The sequence below is a fragment of the Artemia franciscana genome, chromosome 15 (genome assembly GCF_032884065.1).
Source record: "Artemia franciscana chromosome 15, ASM3288406v1, whole genome shotgun sequence".
Taxonomy (NCBI): Eukaryota; Metazoa; Arthropoda; class Branchiopoda; order Anostraca; family Artemiidae; genus Artemia; species Artemia franciscana.
Genome location: NC_088877.1, coordinates 26,459,728 through 26,484,538, shown reverse-complemented (window position 1 = coordinate 26,484,538; position 24,811 = coordinate 26,459,728). Strand labels below are relative to the sequence as shown.

General features: G+C 36.3%; 1 protein-coding gene across 2 annotated transcripts in view; it reads left to right on the top strand.

Annotated features, from left to right (window-relative positions):
• Positions 1-2,938: 2,938 nt before the first annotated feature.
• Positions 2,939-24,811, top strand: part of LOC136036260 (GATOR2 complex protein MIOS-like) — a 75,978-nt gene continuing 54,105 nt past the window's right edge. Inside the window, exons 1-5 of one of the 2 annotated variants that reach the window (XM_065718392.1) lie at positions 2,939-3,000; positions 5,093-5,251; positions 10,110-10,292; positions 15,563-15,859; positions 18,937-19,129. In XM_065718392.1, coding sequence (XP_065574464.1) covers positions 5,140-5,251; positions 10,110-10,292; positions 15,563-15,859; positions 18,937-19,129 — 785 coding nt within the window. In that variant the 5' untranslated portion in view covers positions 2,939-3,000; positions 5,093-5,139. The remainder of the gene's footprint in view (positions 3,001-5,092; positions 5,252-10,109; positions 10,293-15,562; positions 15,860-18,936; positions 19,130-24,811) is intronic. The other variant, XM_065718393.1, reaches the window with a different exon arrangement.

The window sequence follows — 24,811 nt, the reverse complement described above, 5'->3', positions numbered from 1 at the left end:
TTTAATATTTTATTATGCATAAAGAAATATTTTTATTAATTCCTTTCTCCCCCCCCCCCCTATTTCTTTCTTCGTTTACCTGAAGGCTCATTAAAAGCCGTTTGGGCATAAAAAATGCTCTTTTGGGCATTCCCTCCCCTGCACAATGATTCAACCTCCCCTTCATGATGGATGATACGCAAATACACATTACCAAACGTAATTTCATATAAAATTTACTTACCCTTTAAAGCAAAAATAAATCCAATCCGTTTTACAAAATATTCAATTTGAATACCGTAATAGTCTCTGTTTGAAAGCAAAATGTTAAATGACTGTGGAATTTTTATGTTCGATTAAAAATTCAAGTTCAATGAATTCTACTAAACTTTCTGCTAAGTTTAGTTTTTATTTATACAATGAAAAATTTGAAATAGACTGAACCAAGTTTTCATCCTAAAGTTCGGAATACAAATAGAATAATTCACAAACATCAAAACAAGAAGAACAATAGGGAATTCTTTTCGTAAGACATTGGAAATCTAATTTGAATGAATATTTCGGTCCTATGTCCAAGAGCCCTCCTCAGCAAAGCATAAATGTATAGAAGGGGAAAAACTTACAACAATATACTACCAATAAAACTAAAATGAAAACTTTTTAAAACAGTCCCAGCATCCTTACTTTAGCAAAGTTCAACCAGGACTGATAAATAAAGCGAGATGAAAAGAGGCAAATCATTGAAATGAAAGAAGAATAATTAAAAACACGTTTTTGGTGCTAATCTTGCTATTTTGGCAGCTGACTTCAAAGGTCTATTTGTGACTGGTTCTGTGTTAATATCTTCTATTTTTTTTTGTAATTCGTAGGATCATTTTTAATTAAATTTGTGTATAGAGTATTTAGTGAATATTCCCCCAAGTCTCTATTTTAGGAAACATTATTATTAATCTTAAGTCTGATTTCAATTGCTTCTCGAACTACCTGCTTTATGTCTAGGTCATTACTAATAAGGGCGGATTCTATTAAGGTCGTTTGATATGCTAAATCTGACGGAATGAATTTTAAAAGAAATGCAAATATTTTTGGGGTCCTTCCCCCTTTTTTTAAAATTCCGGCTCTCAGACTCGTAGCTTTTATTTGATTATATTAAATTTAACGAACTGTATATATTTGGATTTGGCACAAAAAGCCAATTCTTTTGATTGATCTATTGTTATCAGAATTTAGTTCTGTAGAGTTTCGGTTAGTACTAAGCCGACTCGCTCCTTACTTACAGTTCATTATCGCGAACTGTTGGATGTTTAAACAGAGTATCTTTAGGGATAGGCTAAATCAAGCTCTAGGATCCAATAAAATGTTTTACAGCAGTTGACCTATTGTGATGCAAAACATTGTCTAGTTTATTTTTGTATTGTTTCTCAAAGGCTCTGGCTTACTTTTTGGCACAGAGTTTGGCAACACTGCATGCTACTAGCAGTATTTTGACTCAGTACTGCCAAATTGGTTTATTTGCTGCCAAACGGGCTTATTTTGATGGTAACTGGTGGGAATTTTTTTGCAATTACCCACCGGTTTAAAACTTGACTTATTTTTGTGCGATCTGCCTTTGGTAGGAAAAAGCTTTTCTGGGAAGGAATTATTTTCGAAAGCAACTCATATCTCATTTGACTCGAATACTTTTCACGTTATAAAACGAAGCTGTAATCTCTGTATATACGAAAGGCTTGGCAGGACGAGCTAAAGGCTTAAGTTGGTCAATTCCTCCAGCAGGTCTGGGGCATAAAAAGAATATATGCAACACAGATGTCCAACCGAAATAATTTTATGGTATCTATCAATTCTGTGCTTGTACTCGTCTATCCATAGTTTTTCAGGCTTTTAGCACGTAAACTGTATCATACGTAACCAAAAGTCGCTCAGATACCAAATTTTTCTTTAACGAGAGCCGGCGTTTCACCCGAGAAAATTCCCTGCTGCGAAAAATACCCCCCGGAAAATGCCCCCACGAACAGAATTCCTGCTTGGAACCCCCCCCCCCCCTACTGAAAACTCCTCCCCCCTCAAATATTTGTCTGGAATAATTTCGGACGTTCACTAGACGGGACCAACGGTGCATTGACCCCCGGTGCAAGGACTGGACGCTATGCTAGTTTCCCATTGTTAAAATATAAGGTTTTTACAGGAAGAGTAGTCGTATAAACTTTGAAAAGTCTCATTCAATTGGAAATCAAAAGCTTCAGTACCCTTTTTAAGATTCAAAAGTGATCAGAGGGCAACCACCTTGTCCCACGCGTTTTCTCACAATTGTTGGGGATGGGACAGATGCCCCAAAGGGTGCATTTTGATGCCAAAACATCTTAGATCTCATTGAGCCTTCAGGTAAATACTTAACTAGTTCTTAGGAAGTAGCGGGAGAGGGTAGAAATTGATGTTTAATTTGTCTTTATTTCTGGGGATATTTCTGTTTTACTCTTTTATCGTGAAAAGGAAGAGTAACATTAAACCTTAAAATTAACAGAATCTGTTCCGTATGGGAGAGGGGCTAACCCTTCCTCATCCCCAGCCTCTCCTTGGTGCTTGTAAAACTTCAGAGGCTGTTCATTTGATCTGAAATCGAGAATTTTTTTTTTATAAGTCAAAAGTGATTAGAGAACAGCCAGTCCTTGTCCTAAAACTGTTTTTCCTATCTGGTCGTTAAGTTACCCCTTACGATTTAGGACATTTGATCTACATTTTGAGGCACATAATTTATACTTTCTCTGTGGCTGGTACGTTTTTTGTGTGAGGGAATAATCTGGGAGGAGTGATTTTCAGGGGCAGGAACTTTGCATGGGGGAATTTTTCGAGGTGGAAAACGCCTAGACCCATCGCTGATGGATGCTAGACCAATCGCATCTGTAGACTTTTCGTCGGTGGCATAGGTTATATTCTCGAAGATGGCGTTTAGCAAAGCGAAGTCACAAATACCAAATTTTAAAAGATATGAAACGTGCTTTTTATAAAGGAAGGTTGATATAGGTAAGATATTTTTCTGTATCAGGGGCTATTGAGAAGAAATCATGTATAAGTAATTCTTTGGCCTACTTCATAATATGCAAAATAGCCTAGGCCTAGTTATAGCTAATAAATTTTGCTTGCAGCTCTGTTTTACTCTACGTTACATAGCCTGTTATACTCTTTATTATCCCCAATGCCCCTCCCCTCTAAATTGCAAATATATAGCCCAAATTATGTATTTCCAGTGTATCTCTTGTTTCAACCTAATGTGTAAATCATCTGTGACAAAACAAGAACTAAAAAAACAAGAGTGATGTTGGTGGAAAGCTTTGGCAATATATAATTTCGGCTATATATTTGCACATTAGAGGGTTGGGCTGGGGGTAATGTAGGCCTACAGCAGAGTTACATGCAAAAGTATTAGGCTAGTTGCAATTATTCTGCATATTACTAATTAAGAACTGTTTTTTAACATATTTTCTTCTTAATATCCCTCTAATTTAGACCTAGGCCTATAATGTAAATTTGAATCATTATAGGGCTTTATTTCTACTAATCTTAAGTTTAACACAGCCAATTGCTCAATTCAGAAACCTCTGGGTAAAATTCTGGTTAATTGACTTCTTGCTATCTTAGAAGCAGTTTAGGTTAGGAAAATGAAACTTTCATGGATGGGTCTACAAGCTAAAGTATATCCCAGGAAGGTATTTTAAAGTACCCACCTCCACTCCTTCTCCCTCTAGAGGGCCCTGAAATTTGCCTACATGACAGGTCTATACCTATTGAAATTTTGACAAAACAACATTTTACCTTAATTTTCAGTTACTAGTTGCTTTTTCTCTGCCTTTAGTCCTGAAAATGCAATTCCTGTTATTTGAGTAGAATTTTGAACCATATCAATGTCTTTTTTTTTTCAAAATTTAGGAAATGTATTTGCATATTTTTAAAATTTTATAAAATGGAATTGAGCAAAGTTATGAAGCTGAAAACATTTTGTTGTACTTCAATTAAGCAGAAGATCTATTTCACAAGGTTTCACTTTTATAACACAAATATTTTTAAAGGTCATCAAAGGTGAGGGCCCTCTAGAGAGAGAAGGAGTAGAAGTAGTTGCTTCAAAATACCTTCCTGGGTCATACTTAGTCTGTAGATTCATCCCTGAAAGTTTCATTTTCCTAACCCAAACCCTCTAACCCACATGTTTCATTAATAGAACCTCTCTATCCTACTGTTTGTATTAAATGATTTTTTGCCTGTTTATTCCAAATCAGAGACAAATATTGAAATTTCAAAATTAGTGAAGCTTAGTGAAATTTCAAAGTTAGAACGTGGTAGGTACATATTGCAACATACATATATTTGATTTTCATCATAGTTGGTGTTTGATGAATGACCCTTGTAGTCATTAATTACAAACATGATGTATAATTTCAATATAAGCATCCTAAATAAAACAGAATAATTATACTTGCCACAAATGGTGTTCAATTTGTATAACAGATTGTATTCATGGTTACAAACTATAGTTACAAAGTGGCTAATATTGCAAAACCAAGTCCAAAAGCCAAGTATGGTGAGCGCACATATAACAACCAGTATTTAACTTAGTCTTATTTTAAAACAAAGTTTTCAGTCATATATGCACATGAGTCAAACTTCTAGATGTCTAAGTTAATGAAGTGTACTTTTCAGGGTAAAACATTTCAAAATAGCTCCTTGTGTATTCTACTTTTTATTGCATGTTTTCAGTTATGATCCTTCCATCTATGATCACTTACTTTTTAATTTCTGGGGAATAGAGAGCTAGAGTTATTATATTTTGGATTTTTAAAATCCCATAAAATATCTAGGCTTTATGTTGTAACTTTTTATGGTGTATGCCACATACACAACCACAGGTGGTTTCAGGTATGTAAGCTGGGAGATAGTATTTGGATCCCCCCCTCAATCTTGAGGATGGTGGGATCAACATTTCCTCAAAATAGCCTCCTCCCGAAAGTGTTTGGCCCTCTCATACTAAATCTTTTTTGTTTTTACTACGTGATGTTGTAATACCATTGCATACAGAGCTACCTAAATAATTGGATTCATAACCACTCATATGCATTTATAGGCACTTGTCATCTGGCAGCATCCTTGTTGAACTATTAACGTTTTATAATGGCAAGACTTGAGCTATTATGGTCACCTGTACACAAGGACTATTTTATCTTATGGGGAACAGAGATCTGTCTTTACAAGTTTGAAGAGAAAAATGCATTAAAGTCACAGCGTGAGTTAGATTTATTTTCTATATTTCTTGAAATTAGCAATATTGCTTGATTAATTTTTATTAAAGGTAGGGGAAGGGAGGAGGAGTCAGAGTTTTTTTTTCTTAGGAGTGTACTAGTGTATTAGTAGTTGAAGTGTCCCTTTTTTGGGTTGTCCCAAACATGCTAATATGTGTTGGGGCCTATTTTGATATTGTTAGTATTATATGCAGTTTTGTTAGTATTATATCGAGATTACTATGTTGTGTCTTTTTTATTTTTTTGTTTGACCCATTCGTTAATAATTATAATAATGAAAATTAGAGTATATATACTTGCAGCTCACAAAATAATTTTAAGTATAATCAAAATTTTTAAGATTTGCTGAATGACACTATAACAATTCAGAATAAAGTAGATTAAATCTTTAATTGAGGTTTAGAATATTAAATTGTAGGCTAGGAGACCTAAACCATAATGAGCTTCTAGATATGTGTTAAGGAGGGGATAGAGGGGATGAAACTTGTTCTTACTTTTTCCCATGGCTGCTGTTTAAAAAGAGGCCCAGGCTTTGTTGCAGTGCCTCGAGCCTTCCTCTCAGGTGGTTGCACTATGTCGCTGTGAATAATCTGGCATGTAACCAGTAAGCATTGGATGGAATGCTTGGGGGGGGTGGCTCTTCTGGCTCCCTACTATCGTCTAAGTCCATTGAACGCTTTGTTGTAACTAGAGGTCCTGATTTGGTTGTCAGAAATCAAAGACAAGAGAAAAAGAATGAAGTGTATTTGCCTTTAATGGGAAACTAATTTTAATCGTAAAAGTTGTGAATGGAAGATCCCATCCATGGAGTCAAAGAGGAGTTGCTGAAAAGAGACAATGGATCTTTTTCAACATTCATGGACTCCGAGATCCCAGAGTCAGCAATGGAAGAGGGATAATTAAATTCTGGGGATGAGACTAATATAGTTGACCAAAGTGGCCGCTCTCATGCATTTCATTGCCATCTATACTGAAGTGAAGCCTTGGAGCAGAGAGCGCTGGCGGATCGATCGATATCACTGAAAGGCTACCTCCAATAACCTCCCTTCTTATCTATGTTACACAAAATCTGCTCTCAAAAATAAAAGGAAATTGAACAAAAACGTTTTTGAACGGAAAGTAAAGAATGATGTAAAAAGAAGGGTTCCTGCTTCCAACTCAAAGCATTAAAATTTAACTTTTTCTACTAATTTTTCAAGAATGAATGTAATAACAGTATAGCAATTTCTTAAAAGTTTTTTTTTTCACAATGCCTCGAGAAGATTTTATTTATTCACATTCCCTTGGACAAATACAAGTTCAAGTTTCCTTTTATGATTTGATATTGCAGTTTTAGATACATAGTACCCAAAAACTGTAATTGCTTAAAGATTATCAGTGTCACAAAGCTGCAGTTATTGTTTGAAAAGTTCATGTTCAAATTGATATTAGAAAATATGTAAATTTGTTTGTTGTAACTTCTAACCTTATGTTGCCCACCAATATATAGTCTGTACTTTGGTGGTATCTAAATTATAAACATTGGGTCAACAAGTTTGGAATAATCACTTTTGTTAAGGTCATATTTTAAAAGATTTTACCAGCCAAGGAGATAAAATCAAACTAGACCCAAAATAAAAATTTCTGCCTATGTAAAATGACTTAAGGAAAATGAAGATTCCTAAGTTTTATCATAACATAACCTTTCATGCTTGCTTCCTAAGCCGCAATTACTGAATGATGAACCTTAACCTTTAATAACCGAAAGTTAAAAATGTGTCACAAAACCCCAAAAACTGGTAAGTGAGGAAGAACCACTATTTGATGCTGAATCAGAACTGGTAACTGTCATTTGAATTTTATCTTAATTATACAAGTAAATTGCAAAAATAAATTAGTGGAAATTTCAAAAAATACCTTGAAACCCCATTAAATGGCACTTGATCAAAATGAAAACTGCACCATCGGAATCACCACATCTAAACACCTCATCTAAGAGAATGAATGTCCCTCATATTGAGCAACAAGGGAAATCACTTTCACATGAGATGCAGAAATGTCTCTCCTTTTTTTGTTTCTTTTTTTTGTCGCCGCTTGTGTGCTCTGATGAAACATGATAGAAAGATTTTTAAGGGCTCAATTGAAAGTAAATTTCTATATATACGTGCTTTTATTAAATAAATGAAAAAAATGATATTAAAAATTAAATACATTTTTAACAAAAACTGCATACAACATGATGTAACACACGTATCTTTTAACAAGAAGAAACAAGACATGTATTGATTGAATAGTTGCATCTTTGCATTATGAAACTCTGCTGTCTGATTCTCTGTGGTTTGCAACTAACTATTTACTTTTGCTTGGTTTTGACTTGGAGTTGGATTCTATGTTATTTGTGTTGCGAGAGCAACACTTTGGTTTTGTCCTGTTTTTTTTTTTCCTATGCCACCGATCTCGGCTTATTGCTGGAAACTGATAAAGGTCTAACCTGTGCGGTTTTTACGGAAAGTGTGGACCTCAGGCCGGATTGATGAATATGACATTATATTTTGGAAAGCTCCACAAAAACCATCCAAAAAGGATGGTTTTTGCTTGTCCACGAGCCAGAGCCTATGGTGTGCGAAGTGAAGTGGAGTTATATAGCCTATGTTAGAGAGGAGTATCTGAAGTTGTGCAGCCAAGATTTCGTTTCATCAAACCATGTTTCTGCTTTCGAGTGGAAAGCTCCGTTCTAGCAGGCAAGTAGGCAGGCATCACTTTAAAATTGAAGATGGACTAAAATCTATAAGTGTTAAATATATGCGGCAGTTACCCGGTCCCACAGCCAATATATATTATTTAGTGATAAATAGAAAAATTTACAAAAGGAAGAAAGCGGCATTTTCCCACGGGTCCGAAAGTGCTGCCGTGATTTCGGCTGGGTTTATCATTTGTTTTTTCGGACTTGGGATTGAGGTAGAGAAATGTTATCAGATGTACCTCAAAAACTTTAAAAGTTCTGCCATTGCTAAAGAAATTGGATCTTATCCTTTGCTCCTTTCTAAGTGGTGACGTTAAAAAGTTGGCCTACGGCAATAAAAATGAACTTTTGAACTAAGACAGATAGAATTTTTTTTTGACGGCAATCGATAGCTCTTGATGAGTTGATCAAAGTATATGTCATCCCTTTTTTGGTACAAAAATTCCTTCATGAGACATACTAGTTTGAAAGTTTTGACAAGGGGTTGACAACTTCAGTAGTAGGGTACACACTGAAACCAAAAATAGGCCGATACCAATTGTGAGACAAGTAGAGGACTTGTAAGCAACAGTTGGCTGTTAGACCATAATCATCTTCGGCAATAAGGGGTTTTGCAACTTTGGCTAGTTGGTGTACCTATTATTTGTTTCCGGTGTATTTGATGGTAAGACCAATTTGGTTCAAGTGGTAAGACATGCAGGGGACTTGTAATTAATAATTGTCTGTTAGGCTACAATCATCTTCAGTGAAAAGGGGTTTGTAACTTTTGCTAATGGGTGTAGCCTACCCATACTCACTGTAACCTAGAATTAAGTGTTTACGCAACGGGCACACACTATAACGTAAAACAATGAGGTAGTTTCGTAATAATTAGTGTCACCTATGGTATTTTAATCCTTAAAGGTTACGGATAGCTTTATAATACCAACTAGATTATATAAGATATTGGTCCAAGTTTTCTTCCGTCACGATGTCTACGATTGAAAAGGATAAAGTTCAACTGGCTGCAAAGTCAATTTAGTCCCTTCTTTCGATATTCTTTTGTTATTGTTGTTTTTTCAACACTGGGGAATAGCCTTTGATCATGTGATTACTGATCGCGTTCTTCTTTGAGCATAATGTTTTAAAAGCTTCGATAGGCTGACACCTTCAGAGTTTAACCGATTGCAAAGAAACAAAACCAAAGTGTTGCTCTCGCAACACTTTATTCGGCGAAGCCGGAGAAAGGTTGCCGCAACACTTCACTTTGCTCAGGCAACGTAGATCTAGTTTAAATTAAGTTAAAAAATAAAACAAAAACGCCCCCTAAGGATACTTCACGCGGGATAACCTTATGATATACACATGGTGGATGTATTCTCGATTGTAAGGGGTGGATTTTTATCATTTACTACAGATGTTGGTGCCATACCGGATCCACGAGAACTAATTACTCGGAATTTTTAGTCTAGTCTCTACTTCTTTTTATTTCCATCATAGGGCAACCCTTCTACAATCACCACTATTTTTTATTTCCAAATTACTTTTTTTAACCTTTATCTTACCTGGTATAATAACCCTATACTACTATAATAAAACCACCAAAAAAAGAAATAAAAATGTAAAAATAAGTTTTCTAGAATATTCTTTGACACATTCTGTCCGTATTTTGGAAATAGGTTGTAGAATGTTTCAGAATCTCTTCCTTAATTTTATTTTTTTATTTGTCTTATTTTCCCTTTGGCTGCTCAATTTATATATAGGAGGGATTTTCCGAGAGGTAATTTTCCTTGGGAAGGGGGAATCATCCGTGGGGGAGAGTTTTTCATGGGGAATCGCCTGTGGGGGATTTTTCTGGGGGGGAGGGGGGCTAGCCTAGAACCATATAGCTACACAGGGGGATAGGAAGCCAAAATTTTTCACTGCTATGGTCAGCCCAAGCCTCACCCTCCATTTTAATAGTAAACACTCAGTTCATTCTCCCCATATCTCTTTCTTTCTCTATGAAATTATTTTATTCTTGAAGTTTCAGGCTAGGTTTGAAAATATTTCAGTAAGGGATTCTACCTAATAAATTGTCTTATGTATTTTGGTAACTTCATTTTCGAATTTTCGACTTAATCGTTTCTATTGATTTTCAGAAGTATCATTAAGTAGTACTAATGCTGCTACATTGGTTTCTCCTCCCATAAGTACTATCCCCTACATGAAATGTGTTGCTTGGTGTCCAGAACCAGAAAATGATATGGAATTAGCAGTTGGACAAACTACAGGGAGAGTTGTTCTGCTGGATATGAAGGATGAGCTTAGCGCTCGGGAGTTTGGCAAGTCATATTCTGTTTATGTTTTTTATTATTTTAAAGTGAAAAATGATTGTCTTCGTACAACTAGCAAAAAAAATAAATAAAGGAAATACCACTAAATGACTATTACTGCTAGTAACTCATCATCCTACCGAATTGCCATATGCCAACTGAGCTGTGTGAGCTGCTACTTCGCCCATATCTGTTCAGTGCTCAACTCTTTATTCCACAAGAAAACATCTAGTTCATCTTCTTCAATGTTTCAAACTTCTAAATTTTCAGAGCCTATTCTTGCACCTGAACTCTTAAAACCTCCAAATTTCACTTAATTTGCTAACATTTTTATGTAGGACACTCAAAACATGTACGTAATCTAAGTCTATGTATGCTATGCCTTCCCATTTGATTTCATGTTCTCCTGTAGCCAAAGGAATCTCTCTTCGTGTTTTGCATGCTATGTGACAATCGGGTGCTGTTAAGGAAAAAGTACTCCTGCTTGGTGATGGAATCTAGGTCTGAGGGAATACTAAAGAGGGGGAAAGATATTTTGTTGGAAAGGGTGGCTCAGAAAGAATTATCTAAAATTTGGGAAATATTTTGACGGGGGTCAGGCTTACTTAAACTTAGATCCTGCGACGCCTAGTGGCGTATAGGGCAGCAATGGTTAACCTCTCAAGTCGGAGTTCAGTATCAAACGTCGTAGGGAAGTCATCTTTGCCTCACTCGAGTCGTTTGGCCCCAGTATCGCCACCTTTTAAGTCTAACTTCATTGGATATTTGAAGCTGCTTGGTGAGAACCTTTATCCTGGTGTCGGCCCAACAAATCACAAGTATTCGTCGCAAGCAATTATTCTCAAATCCATGTAACCTTATCTCTATAGCTCTAGACAGGCTCCAGTATTCGCATCCGTAGGTCAATATGGACATTACGTTGCTGTTAAACAGACGCAATTTCAACCTGAGAGAATACTTGCTAGATTTCCAAACACTGTTTAATTGAGAGAATGCTTCACCTGCATATGCAACTCGAAGGATGATCTCTCTATCGCACCTGCCGTTTTGAGTTAGTGTGCTACCTAGGTACTTGAATTCGCTGACTTCTTTGATTTCCGTTCCCCCAAGCTTAGGCTACCTCAAGCTAGCGAAGTGATAACACCGTTTGATAGTGCCTTGGTCTTGTTGGTCACTCAGTGAAATGAGTAGCAAGAAATATGCCGTCGGCAAAATCACAATCGTAAACTTTTCTCTGTGGGTTCAACCGTACCCTGCCACAGAAGTTGCAAGATATCAGAAGAAAGCTGACAGTTATGGCAAATAAGATTGGAGATAGGAAGCATCTTTGCCTCAGACCAGATTCAACTACAAATCATTTTTTCAGTCTCTTTTCAGTCTGTACTAAGCACTACTGCCCTTCGTAGAGGATTTGATAATCTTAATAACTTTTCCAGGGATTCAATAACACCAAAGAACTTTCCATTTTGCAGCACAGTAGACTCAATCAAAAGCTTTCAGAAAGTCTATGAAAACCAAGAGAATCTGTACCTGCTATTCTTTCAATTATTCAAGCAGTACATGAAAAGTGAGGATAAGGTCGCAACACGACCAACTTGGCCGAAAACCATATATCTGACGGTGGTCAGACAAAGTTTCAAGGCTAAAGTTTGAGTAATCCCAGGGAAGGAACCTTAGGCCTCCTGGATGCAATCATTTGGGCGCAAAACCAAATGTTCTCCAACGAGTCAAGCTCTTGAGATATCAGACCGAAGTACCATACCGTACAACTAACTCTTGTGGGAGATGGCCAAAAATTTGTATAAATGGAGGAAGTGTGGGGCCCTGTACCTTGAAGAAACTATGATTATCTCATAAGTCCCAAATTTCCTGTTTATGCCATAGTTTTCTGCTTTTTTTTCTCCTGCCAAGGTCAGAAATAAAATGAGCCTTAGTAGCTTTATTTCACCAAATCTTTGAGACGCCAGAAGAGATGGACTAAAATTAATGACATCACTCATAAAGGAGAAGATGAACAACAGACTAATCATCATCATTTTTGTATATAGCATTAATCGTTTAAAGGTACTTGCCATACAAGTATGGGACGTTTGTTAAAGCTTTTTAATTGTATGAATCAGGTGCCTTTTCATAATCTATATAAACTCAAAAATAAAGAGATAGACACTGTAGATAAAGCCACACTAGCTTTATCTACAGTGTCTATTAGTCTAATAACTATCATCATGCCAATAAATTCACTTCCTACAGAAATCAAACTCATGTCTCTCTAATTGTTACAGTCGCTTTTCTTGTAATGAGGCTTCATTGCAGTTTTTTTTAAAGTTACGAGATGCTTCCTCTAGATACACAATTGACGTATCACTTGAATTGGTCAACTCAGGAATCTTGACATTTCCTGGCAAATACAATTCAGTTGTTAGTTACCAGATTTTTTTTTTTTTTTTAAGGAATTAAAAGTCAATTGCAACGATTTTCAGTTCAGTGTTTGAGCTGTAATATATTTGTACTACTACAATTTAAGATGGTAAAATAAAGTAACTAATGTAGTAAAGATGTTAAAAATTACTCTGAGATTTGAAACCAGTTTTGCTGTTGATCTTGTCCCCTGCGGAATCAACATCTCCCCGGTAATACTGAACCTTGTAACCAACCGACAAAGCCTAGATGCCAATGCCAGCAAGTCGCTTAAAAAAACAAAAATACCGAAAGTGGATACTTCTCATGTTTTCTTCTCCATTTGGTCAACGGTTTTATGTCTTTATCAGATAGCAATTCGACTAGATATTTTTGAAATTCATCGTTGATTTGTAAATAGGATTCTATATCTTGAAGCACAAAAAGTGAGGATGCTTTACTAGTGATGGTACACAGTCATTTTTAGGAGCTACATAATTCGTATCTCTGGTGGTTACGCCCTCACAGGTTCAAAAGGAGCTGATAAAAGAGTGTGGGTTTCCTTTGCTCCATCTTTACTGTAGCTTCCAATACAGAAAGGAGCATTACATAGTGTTCCTAGGTTGAAGTTCTTATCACCAGTATAACTTGGCATTTTGCTGTTCAGAGCTATTTTGAGTGAATTGGCTAGCTTTTGAAAAAACCCATTCCATAGATAGCTCTCTGACTCTGGTTCAAGTAGGCTCATCAGAATCTTGATTAATCATCATGGACCTGATAAGGTTTTATAACAAGAACTGATCGAATTTTGTTTTGTGCATTCTTTGACGTTTTTTGGAACAATAGTGCAATGGGACGGACAATCCCTAGCTGTGAGTTCTAGCGAGTTTGATTGTTAATAGCTAGAACGAAGCAGTGCTCACGGAGAAGAGTGGAAGCGATCTGAGTGCTTCTAATAAAGCTGACAATACCGAAGATCTTGGCCAGGACTGAAGAAATACTGTCACCTTCTTTGAGTGTGTCCCTTATGGTAAGGCCTAACGTATGGGTACAGCAACTAAGCCTTGTTAGTCCGCCTAGGTCATCTATTTCTAAAACTACTAGACACCGACATTATATTTTCTGCATATAACATACTTCACCGTCGGTCCAGTTTTTTGCTCATTCACCAGTTCTTCAGGGACTTCATGTATGTGATCACCTGTGTGCCTCTTCGGGAATGATTTACTAGCTAGGACATGTGCACATATCTTGCTCTTGTGGGAAAATGAGGCTGTTATTCTCGTATAGACTGTCTTCTGTCACCTCGACTATAAATCAAGGCAGATTGACACGGTATCTGTTGAAGAGATTTCGTCATTGATTAAATTCTTAATGCTTTGGACATCAGCTCGTATGAGTGCTTATGCTGCCCTTTCCTGCTCGGAACTGAAAGCCTAGAATCCAGAGAGTTGGAGAGTCGCCTAAATTCTTGATACTGAAGAAAGGGGCACATTGAACTTGAAACAAATTTCCAGATATACATTTATTTGAAAATTAAATTTAGAATAATTTTTGCACTTATTTAGTTTTAACATTGCTCTTTACTTTCTTTTGGGAAAGCTTGCCTTTTTCTTAACTAATAGTATGAAAGACCACAATTTACTTACCTTCTGAAAATGTCGTTGTAAATTCGAAGTACATCCAACATCGAAACGCACGCTCTTTCGGCAGAGACCAATAGTTAAGTTAAATCCATTTGTTCAGCTAAGTATGTTTTCTGAAAAAGCAAAATGTATAAACATTTGAATTATGTTTCATCTTGTTTACTCGCTGCATCACTGTTCAAAATTAACGAACTTATTTTGATCTGGCCTCTTTTCCCTATTCAGACGCCTATTGCAGTCAATTAACTTTCGTACCCTAATAATTAGAATTATGCAATACTCCTGAAAAGTTTGGAAACACTTAAGTTTGTGCTTGCTCTTATGGTTAATTGTGGTTATTTGGGTTTTCAAGACAAAGGAGTGGAAGCTTTACCTAAATCAAGGACAATATTTTCCCATCACATCTTTCGGTCAATTGTTTCCTTTCAGCGTATTTGATAGATTAATTACAAGAAGCAGACAAATACGATTTCATTATAATTATTCTGTATATATTACAATTTAATTGAAAAATCCAGAATTTATTGCCATCATACAATTATTCGACTAATAGATCGTATTCCTGGTTGTGCTTATCTCCCTTTTCTTCTGTTTCGTATATTAATTCAAACTTTACTGTCTTCTCTACTTTCCTTGCTTTTCTTTTGTTCTCGTAAGATCTCTTATTCAGAAACTTCTTTAGCAAATTCCTTCTCTGTTCTACCTAGCTTAAAGCGTTTTCCCCAACACCTCTAATTCCTAAAAAAAGCATTTTTTTTTTGTAGTTTTGTTTGCCACAAGACGATTTTCATAGCTAAACATATACTTTGACAGTTGTTCCTCTGAAATTTCTTAAAAATGGACTCAACTCAGAGTTATTTTCATAACTTGCCTTTTGACTTTGGAAAACCCAATGATAGGACAAATTTTTTTCTTAGATGACAAAAGTACCATTTTTTTTCTTTTTTAAATTTATCGATTGCCTTGTGATATAAAGACACTGTGGGTAAATAGATAATTATTGGTTGCATAAGTAGTTAACTCAAACAGGTGAGAGGTCTTCAGAAATAACATTGCCTCATCTTGGCGTGTACGTAGCGTACAATTACTAAACGCTGGACCTTGCCTTAATACTAGAGTCCACCGTAGTAGCATCAGTAATTTACGCTTGGTTGATTGTGTCATTACGGAAAGAAAAGTAAAAATGAAACAATGGATCTTCCTTTTATTTTATTTTGAGCTTCCTTTTATTTTCAGTTACTAAGCATCCAAGAGCCTGTAATTCACTGAGCTGGAGTCCCCTGGAACGACGATTGCTGCTAGCTGGATTCGAAAAACACAGGAGTGAGTTCGGTGCACAAGTCTGGGATGTTAATAGATCGTTCTCTGCTCCTAGACTCCAAAAATACTTGCACACAAGTGTGAATCCGGCTCCTGAGCCTATTTATAGAATAGGAGAATCTGATTCTGTTCAATCGCTTTCGTGGACGAAGCTTGGATTTAGTTTAGTTGCTGGAATGGGAGGAAAATCACTGAAGCTATTTGATGTCAGAAGTAAGAAACCATTTTTTTCCGAAAAACTATGCTGAGGAGAATAAAGCGTTAGCATGGATTTTAACTTATAGAACAATATATGAATAACAGTATAACTATACTGAAATTACCTTTTGAAAATGTGATTAAAACTAAAAAACAATGATCTTTAAGAGCTTGTGCTCTGTTTTTTATTTTAACATAACCTAGAACCTTCGACACTAATTCCTTCTTTATTCATAATCAAAATACATGATGTTTTCAGCGAAATTGTACGTTACAATTAAGCCGTTTAGAGGCTATGAGAAGGAGGGAAAGGGACAAGTAGCATCACTTTTGTTTTTAAACTTCGATTGGCCTTGCAACATCATTTTGTTGTTGTGTTGTTGTTGAAGCTGTGGCAAAGTCAGGCTCTTCGAAATACAAATTATTTTTAGCAAAGCCCAACTGATTTTCTGGCCTTTATAAGACTTAGAAGGCATTAGCCCTACTCCTGTTTGTGGTACTTTCCGCTCTTTGTAGGTTTGACTTGATTGGTCATTTTAATTTGTGTTTGTTTTGGGTTTTGCTTTACCGTTGATAGAAATCTCTGTTTCAAGTTTGAATTATTATATAACTTAACTTCGGGCTCGTCTTTGGTTTCAAGATAGAAAAACAAAAGACTTTTCAGTATCGTTTTAATTTTAGTTTTGGTAGTTTAAATGTTCCGGCAGGTTAAAGATAAATGCTTTTTCTTGGACACTTCAGTGATGCTTGGATTTCGTTTGGAGAAGTTTCAAATGCATCGTGGACCGTGGCTTCAATTGGAAGAAGAGGCATTTGCCCTCTCCAGATTTACTGCCCCATTCCCTCTCCCAGATTTTGATAATTTCTTTGGGGGGATCTTCCCCCCCTTAATTTAAAAAGAAAGTTTTCCCCTTCGTACATTTTCGTAAATTGAAGCCACTGATCGGGAAGGAGTCCAAATTTGTAATCGTAGTTTAATGCCATTTCGTGTTTTGTTGGAGTTATAAGTTTAATGGTGTCACTTTCAGCCAAGTTGCCCCTTAAAGTAAAATAAGCTACTAAAATATAAGCAACATTTGATTCAGAATAATATTTCACATTTGTTCTTCACAAATGAGTTCGACCAGATGCAGAAGACGAACGAAAGCGGTGCCAGTAGGGATTTCTGGAATTAAAATACTTCAGCTGGATCGGATTTTTTATTCCTGCATGTCCTGAAAGAAATTTAAAAATTTAATAAAGATCAACTTGTTGAGCATATTAACGGCTGTTCTAAAGATGGAAATTTCTCTCAGTCGTTGGAAACTACAAAAATGTTGTCAATATTTAGATAAAGTGACCAAGAAGAACCTAGCAAAAGTACACCGATTTCATTGCTTCCGATAATAGCTAGTATAATGGAGTAGATCTTGTGCATAAGGATAGAGATATTTCCAGCGAAGAGATGATTTTTCTTTTACAACACAGTTTTCATAGACAGAGTAATGAAAATTTTGAGATAGCCGTTTTGTTCAGCATAGTTGAATGGTCCAGAAACTGTGTCTCCCAAGTCCCCCCCCCCCCAAGCCGTCAGTGTAACATCATAGGAAATAGTTTACATCACAGGATTTCTGAGCTTGCTGATTACAAATTAGAGGGTAATGTTTTCATAAATAGATTCGAAATCGGAAGGCGGTAACTACATATTTTGTTTGTGGTGCTTGAGTTTCACCAGAGTTAGACTTTGGGGTTTTTGAAATCATAAAAAAAACTTACATTTTGCAGAGTGTATCCAAATCGTCTCACGATTTCTACCACAATTTGTGTTGAAGAATCCCTGAAATTGTTGTAAATGTAGGGATGATATTGTCATATCAAAGTCTAAAGACAAGACACAGTACGTAAATATCTTGCAAATGGTATCTGTTTCTGTTGCACTTGGTATTTAACACTTTTTGAACTCATACACCGAATGGTTGTGCAGACTTAACACAGCTTAATGTGTCCCGTTTGATCGAGAGCAACACATCCCCTTTCGCTGTAGAAAGTTGAGTTTGTGCTCATTTGATCTTAAATCTAGATACAATGCATTCTTAAGTAACAAAAGGTACGAGAGGCACCTAACCGCTCTTTAAGCCACTTAGCACTCTGGTTGCTCCACATAGAATAGGGATAAAAGTTCCAGATCGCCTGTTTGGTCAAAGTGACTAGAAAGCCAAAAAAGTATGCCTCCAGGGCCGCATGAGGTGTGAAGTCTTAAGGCTGAAGGACAAGGGGGCCAAATTATACAAATAGTCTCTTTTAAGGGGGTTCATAGATGCGTTGTCGTACAAAGGTATTCATGTTATGCGATGCTGATATCAGAATCACCCGAGATTTTCAGTCTCTATATTTGGTAGGTTCTATGATTGCTTTTGGGGTCCGAGCCCCCTCTTCCACTCCCCCAACAATTTTCTTTGTATAGCCCAATTGCATCTCTGTTAACTTTCAATCATTCAGGAAACCTTTATGGAACAGTATTAAGGAACTATATGTTAGCCATTAAAAATCAATCACAACAATTAAACTCACAACATTAATAAATTAATTTACGGTTTGGGATTTCAGAAATTTTAGCTTTATTCGCAGCACTAAATATATTAATATCACATCATTTAATTAAAATGAAGTGGGATCCATTAGCTTCAACAGTGCCATCTGTAATAATAAATATTTAATCAAGAACGGCTAACAAAAAGATGCCTGAAAATTGAAAGGTTCGAATTAGAGCTTAAGAATCAAGGTCAATTAATCAGAAAATGGATAAAAACCTGGGATACAGAAAAAAGGGAGCAGGGAATTTTAATACTATAGTGCTGTTATTAAGACTTATTAAGGCTTTCAGCAACTGATCATATGCATGGAGTTTTTAGTGCAGGACAGAAATAAGGTTTTTGAATATTAGATTTATTTTTTTATCTCTGCTAGACTTGAGACAAATATGATAGTACTCTTAGACAGAATACGATAGTTTAATTCCATAGATTTTTATGTGACATCCCTTTCTATCTTCTGATTTAAAATGATGGCTTGTTATGCATATTCAAATTATAATTCTATTCTACGTATTTTAGTTCCTTCCAAGCCAGAAAAGTCGATTGGTACGCGCTGTGTCAATGGAATAACCATGGATCCACTTAATGACAACAGGCTTACGTCCCATGGTGATTGTATTGTAAACGTTTGGGACCTGCGGCATTTTGATAAGCCAGTTCTTAGTATTACTGCACCAAAAGCGGTTTCTAAAGTTGCCTGGTCTCCCACAAGGTAATTCAGTCCCTTATTGCCAAGTCCCATTTTAAACAATTTCATTTAATCTCGTATGCAGGCTATATACTCCAGAAAGTCTAAAATTTTTGTGATAATTAGACAGTCTTAGACGGGGAAGGAAGTGGTAGTCTTGCTGACGATGCGAAAAAAGGAGCGCTTTAGGAACACAATTCGTGATTTTAGTAGGGTCTTGAGGATCTGCAAGACCTCAAGAAACATTCGCATCGCAGTTGTGTTTCTGTAAACTTTTTCCCTGCTTTCTGCTTTCTCTCAGGCGAACCTACTGAGCTTTTCATGGTATCGCTTCTCCGGTCAGGGCGGATGCACAAACCGACTGGAAGGGGAAATCGATTTCTGACCAGTATCGCGATGACAAGTCATGAATCATGTCAGTAAAATGTTGTTTGTTTGTTTTTACACAATTTATTGGAAAGAAAATACTGAGGGTTAAAGTGTCCAGCATTTCAACGGAGAAACGCCTTTCTAAGTCCGAAATAATCGTGCCCAAGTGGTGATAAAAGCGGATCGTCTATAATATTCCTCATATGGATTGAATGGCACATTAATCCGGTTCGTTTACTGTTTTCTATCCTTGGGACTGTTATTTCTAAACTTAGCTTGGTTGCTGCTTAGGTAACCTTCTTGAATGTTTTTTGAACCCGCTTTCACTCACCCGACGCTTGACTTCCAGATGGACAATAAGTTCCTTAACATCGCTTGCTGCAGACGCAAGGTCAAAGTTCTTCTTCCGAAATGGTCGACTGAGCGCTAAAATTAGTCCATATATGTTACTAAGAGTGTAAAATGGTTATCATCAGATGGGACGATGTGACAGCAGTCAAAAATGATTTTGCTTTTGCTGCAGCTGTACATCCTACCCAGCCGTTGATGATCTCAATAGCTTTCATAATTTTAAGGAGCTCTGCCACGAACTGCATTGAGGAATCGTGTCTTTCGATCCAGCGCGTTTTACACATGCCTAATAGCCTGAAAAAGTTTTTGGCATAGACAGATTTAGAGCATGGCTGAAATATGGGCAAAGCAGGGCATTTCTTGCTACCTTTTGAGCTTATGTTGCAGCACCATAATTTTTTGAACTATCAGAGCACATATATCAATGCCTGTGCCCACATAATTTTCCAAGTCTAGCCCAAGAGATTGAAGAAAATCCAGCGCAACATTTCCAAGCATTTCCCCTTTGATAACCGGTTTGAAGTTTCCAATGCTGTCCGAGTAACATGTTTCATGTAACTGTAAAAACCGAAGAAATCCTTACGTCTTGTGCAATTGGAATTGTAAGAAAGGGCAGTAGTTAGTTTTGACTTGTGTGAAACATTCGGTGTTTCATCAACAACCACAGTGTAGAACTTGGCAGAATGATCTCGTGCAACATTTAGGTAATCCATTCCGTGTCGTTTTGCTTATATAAGTAGCATTTACACCTGAGCTTTCCAAATGTCGTTTCAAAGAGATTTCACTGCCATACACACGTTACCTTAAAAGTTCTCGAAAGTTCCCTTAGTTTGCCAATGGGTCCTTCTCTGCAAATTATTGTCCACCATCTCTATGGTCACTAAGAGTAATGTTCCGTCAGCCCAAGAAAATAATTGATTCTACAATTGGCTTCAATCTCATTCTGTTTTCCAACACCTGGTGTCTGTGTCCTCGTTTGGTGTCTGTGACGTCGTTCATCTGAAAATGCTGGTTTCAGGGCTATCATATTTTTGAAGGAAATGTTTGCCCGTGTCAGCTGAATTGTGGTGACAGTGATTATTTAATGAGAAACCTAGTTACCCTCTCTTCCAGTTAGCTTATTAAAAGTCATGACAGGTTTCTTTAACAACTTTTGACATAATTAGAGCCTCTAACCCGTCGGATAATAAACAAAATACAACACTTACAGAATAAGTCTCTTATCTTATTTAAGAGGAATAGCCAATGGAATTCTTCGCAGCGAGTACGATTGAAAAATCTCTTTTCGTCCCTGCCCTACTTCTTTTAAACTGAATAGGATAAATTGTAGTTAGATAGAGGAATCCAAGGGTTCTGAAGCAATTGATATCGCCTACGATCATCCAGTTTTTCAATTCTATCGGTATAGCTTCCTATATCATTTTCTCTGAAAATGCTTATAGTTTCGAAGTTTGTGTTAGGCTTGGGGCTACACAGTTCATTGATGCTAATGAATCAACTACTATTTCACCATTCGTCAGAGCGCTGGAATTCCTACCAACACTGAAATTGTCATTATTTCTATCTTCAGTTAGACGTAGATCGTCGGCTCGCCTAGCTTTTGAACCAAAAATGTGTCTATAGTTGACTGCTGTCTTCGCTTTGACATCATATACTGTACCCTAACATCATAACAGTATATTTTATACTGTTCAAACCCTTCTAGAATCGCGATTAACCCTAGGGTTTGTCTGTTGTTGCAGTCATTTCAAAAAATTTGCTCTGTTATTGAAAAAGAAACGGGTTTTGACTTAGACATTTTTTGAAACTTGAACAATTTACTCTTTGACGAGCTACAGAGTGCCTTGTAAGTTCGGGTGACTCCAAACACTCTGGAAAATTCTCTAAAGGCTTAAGGCAGGCAGATACAATGTCGTCAAACCTTTTTCAAACATGTTTTGATCAAAGCGTTGAACTCGCAGTCAAGTCATGGAATTCTGTTGATAGAATTTTTTCCATTTCAGAGGGGGGCGTTCGCCCACCCCCTGGATCTGCTACTGGTGGGTTATAAGCCCCGTTCCGGTCAAGACAGTTCCGGCTCATTTTCAATTTTAGCGGCCTTTTCTACTTGTATTTAAAAAAAAAAAAATAGATTTCAAAGAACTTATTTTTTTTTTTTTTTTCATGCAAACATACTTTTTTCCCTTACTATATATCTCTTCTTTTTAATCCAAATTACCATTATTTTGCATTACTGGGAACCATAAACAATTTCAAAATGTGATTTTATGATCAAGTGTTTCAATGTTAAGAAATACAGTAGAAAACACTGCGTAATTAAGGCAAATCAAAAACAGAATAATGTATCTTACGCTACAATCATATGGTTAAATCATTGTTTAATGAATCGTACAGATATTATAAGAGTAACCTTAAAGCTGTGAATACAAAAAAAAAAAAAAAAAAAAAAAAGAAAAAACCAACCAAAAAGACAAAAAAATAACCGATAAAACTGCTTCATCATTTAAAGCCCTTTTCCTCTCAGCATTGAACAGTTGACAAGCTATTGCCAAACCTACTCCGCTGTAGTGAATTAAACGCTTGGTTAAAATATTTTGTTCAATGTTTTAACAGATATTAGTAAGACAATGAACAATTTATTTTACGACCTTGTTTCATTCGGCACTGCTAGCTGGTCTCCTTCAGTGAAATAAAAGGAAAAAAGGTGTTTTCAGGTATTACTAAATACTAGTCCTCCTGATTAAAGGGGATAAAAACGCACACGATCGGTAACGCGCCAAAGCCTTTCTTATCGACTTAATGCTTGATATACGAAGAAGAAAAAGATGAAGATCGGTTCACTCAATTAAATATTAAATTCATAGGAGTAAAGAAGGGTAAAGAATATTTCTTCGAAAAGGGTCGTTCAAAAGGGACTGTTCGATGTTTTGTTACAGATTCATATGGGGTCAAAAAAGTTTCAAGTTGAAAGTTTCTGAGCAACCCAATATAAGGAACCTTAGATTTTCTAGATGCAAGGCTCTAAATTAAACATCTTAAACGAGTCAAACTCGCTGGGATTTCATATCGAAGTGCCATTCCGGTAAAAAACAATCTAGGGATTGACGGCTTAATGTTTTGCAGATACGAGGAGGTGTGAGAAAGGGACCTTGAATGAACTTTCAATGAATGAAGTCCCAAAGATTTGTTTTGAGTATAGCACTGACTTGTTTTCCCATCAAGCATCAGAAATTACATGAGTCCTGCCTAGCTTTATTCCATCCTACGAAGACGTCCTATGGGACGCACGAAGAGATGGACTAAAATTAACACTATCATTTAGAAGGAGAAACTTAACGCAACAGACACGTTCACAAATAAAAAATTTTAATCGTCCATTGAGTAGCTCCTGAAAGTGTCTTTCCAGTTCCTTTGCTTTATCAGTTAATGCTATAGCATGGATCAGTTCTACCTGGTATTATTGAATCTGACGCGATGCCTCAGATACCCATCGGTTTTATGTTCCTGTCAAAAAATCCACTTGACACATGGTAGTGGAATTCGCATTTGCAGTGATCTCCCATCAAAGCTAAATTTTTTACGGAATGAGCTATTATCTATGGGAAAGGACATTCGTGATTCGGGTGCGGTTCATCTTAAGCGTATTAAACCAAAAGGGAGCAAATTATGGCTCGAATGTAAAAAGTCTACGTCTTCACAGTGGGGTAAGATTGACAAGTTACGGTGATTAATAATGGCATTTCGTTTGGTGAGATTATTTTTATTACTTTGCAATATGTAATGTTTCTCTGTTAATAGGATCCTATTTTTTCTTGTGCGATTTTTTGTCCCTCTGTAGCTTATTATGGTTTTATTTTATGTCTTTTTTTGTGTGTGTTTCTATTTATATGAATTAATTGAATATGATAAAATTTCAGTGTCCGGATTTCATCTTACAATGAATATGTTCCATTTCTTCCTCTTGTTTCTATTTATTTTCAAGCAGTTTCTTTTTCTTTCATTATTTTCGAATTCTCACTGGTTCAGTTGTTTTTGCTACTTGAAGACTCAGACGGTGTACATTTTGCGAAAGTTTCTGCTGGTTCGGATCATAATTCTGATTCTGTACATTGGATGATAATTGTATTGGGGATAGACTGAGAGACCTTGAGTCTAACCCTTTTGATTTTTCCATATTCCAGAGCCATAAATCTGCAGGAAATGAGACAAATGATGCTGGGCTAATTAATTTTCCAAATTGTAAATATAAATTACCTTCCAAAGTGTCTGATCTTCCCAGTACCGGTGTTGTGAGAATAGGATTTTTAAATTGCAGGGGTTTTTTAGTTCACAGGATTATCTTGTTGATGCAGTTCATAAACTATCTTTTCCTGTCGTTGGATTCTGTGAGACTTTTCTTACAGACCTGACTCCTCAGGTTGTTTTACCTGGATATCAATTTATTTTTTAAAACCGATTGACTAGGCGCCAAGGTGGTTTAGCAGTATTAATTAAAGAAGGTATATCTTTTCAACGCCTTGCAAATCTGGAAGGTTCTCACGAGGAAATGCTTTTTGAAGTAATGGTGACTGAAATTAGTGTTGGAAAAAAAGATTTTTTTTGTTGCGTAGTATACCGACCGCTTCTTCTCCAATCAAGTCTGTCCTTTCTAAACTTTACGATTTTTTTGCATCAACCTCATTTTCAAAGTAAAGCTGTTATCTTTTCCGGAAATTTGGATATTGACCTGCTAGAAGCTTCAAATGCATCTTCTGTCGAGTTATTGTCTTCTTTCTTTTCTGCGTATCTGCTTCCTTCTTGCCTGATACCTACAAGAATTTCAACTAGTTCTGCTTCTCTCATTGATAATATTTTTAAATCTTTACCAATTCAAGCAAATTTTGCTGTTTTAAGTAATATATCAAATCATTTCCTGTTGGTTTCAGATTTAGATTTTACTTATAAAATACCGCAGGTAAGTAAGGACCGTCAAATACGATTAATAAA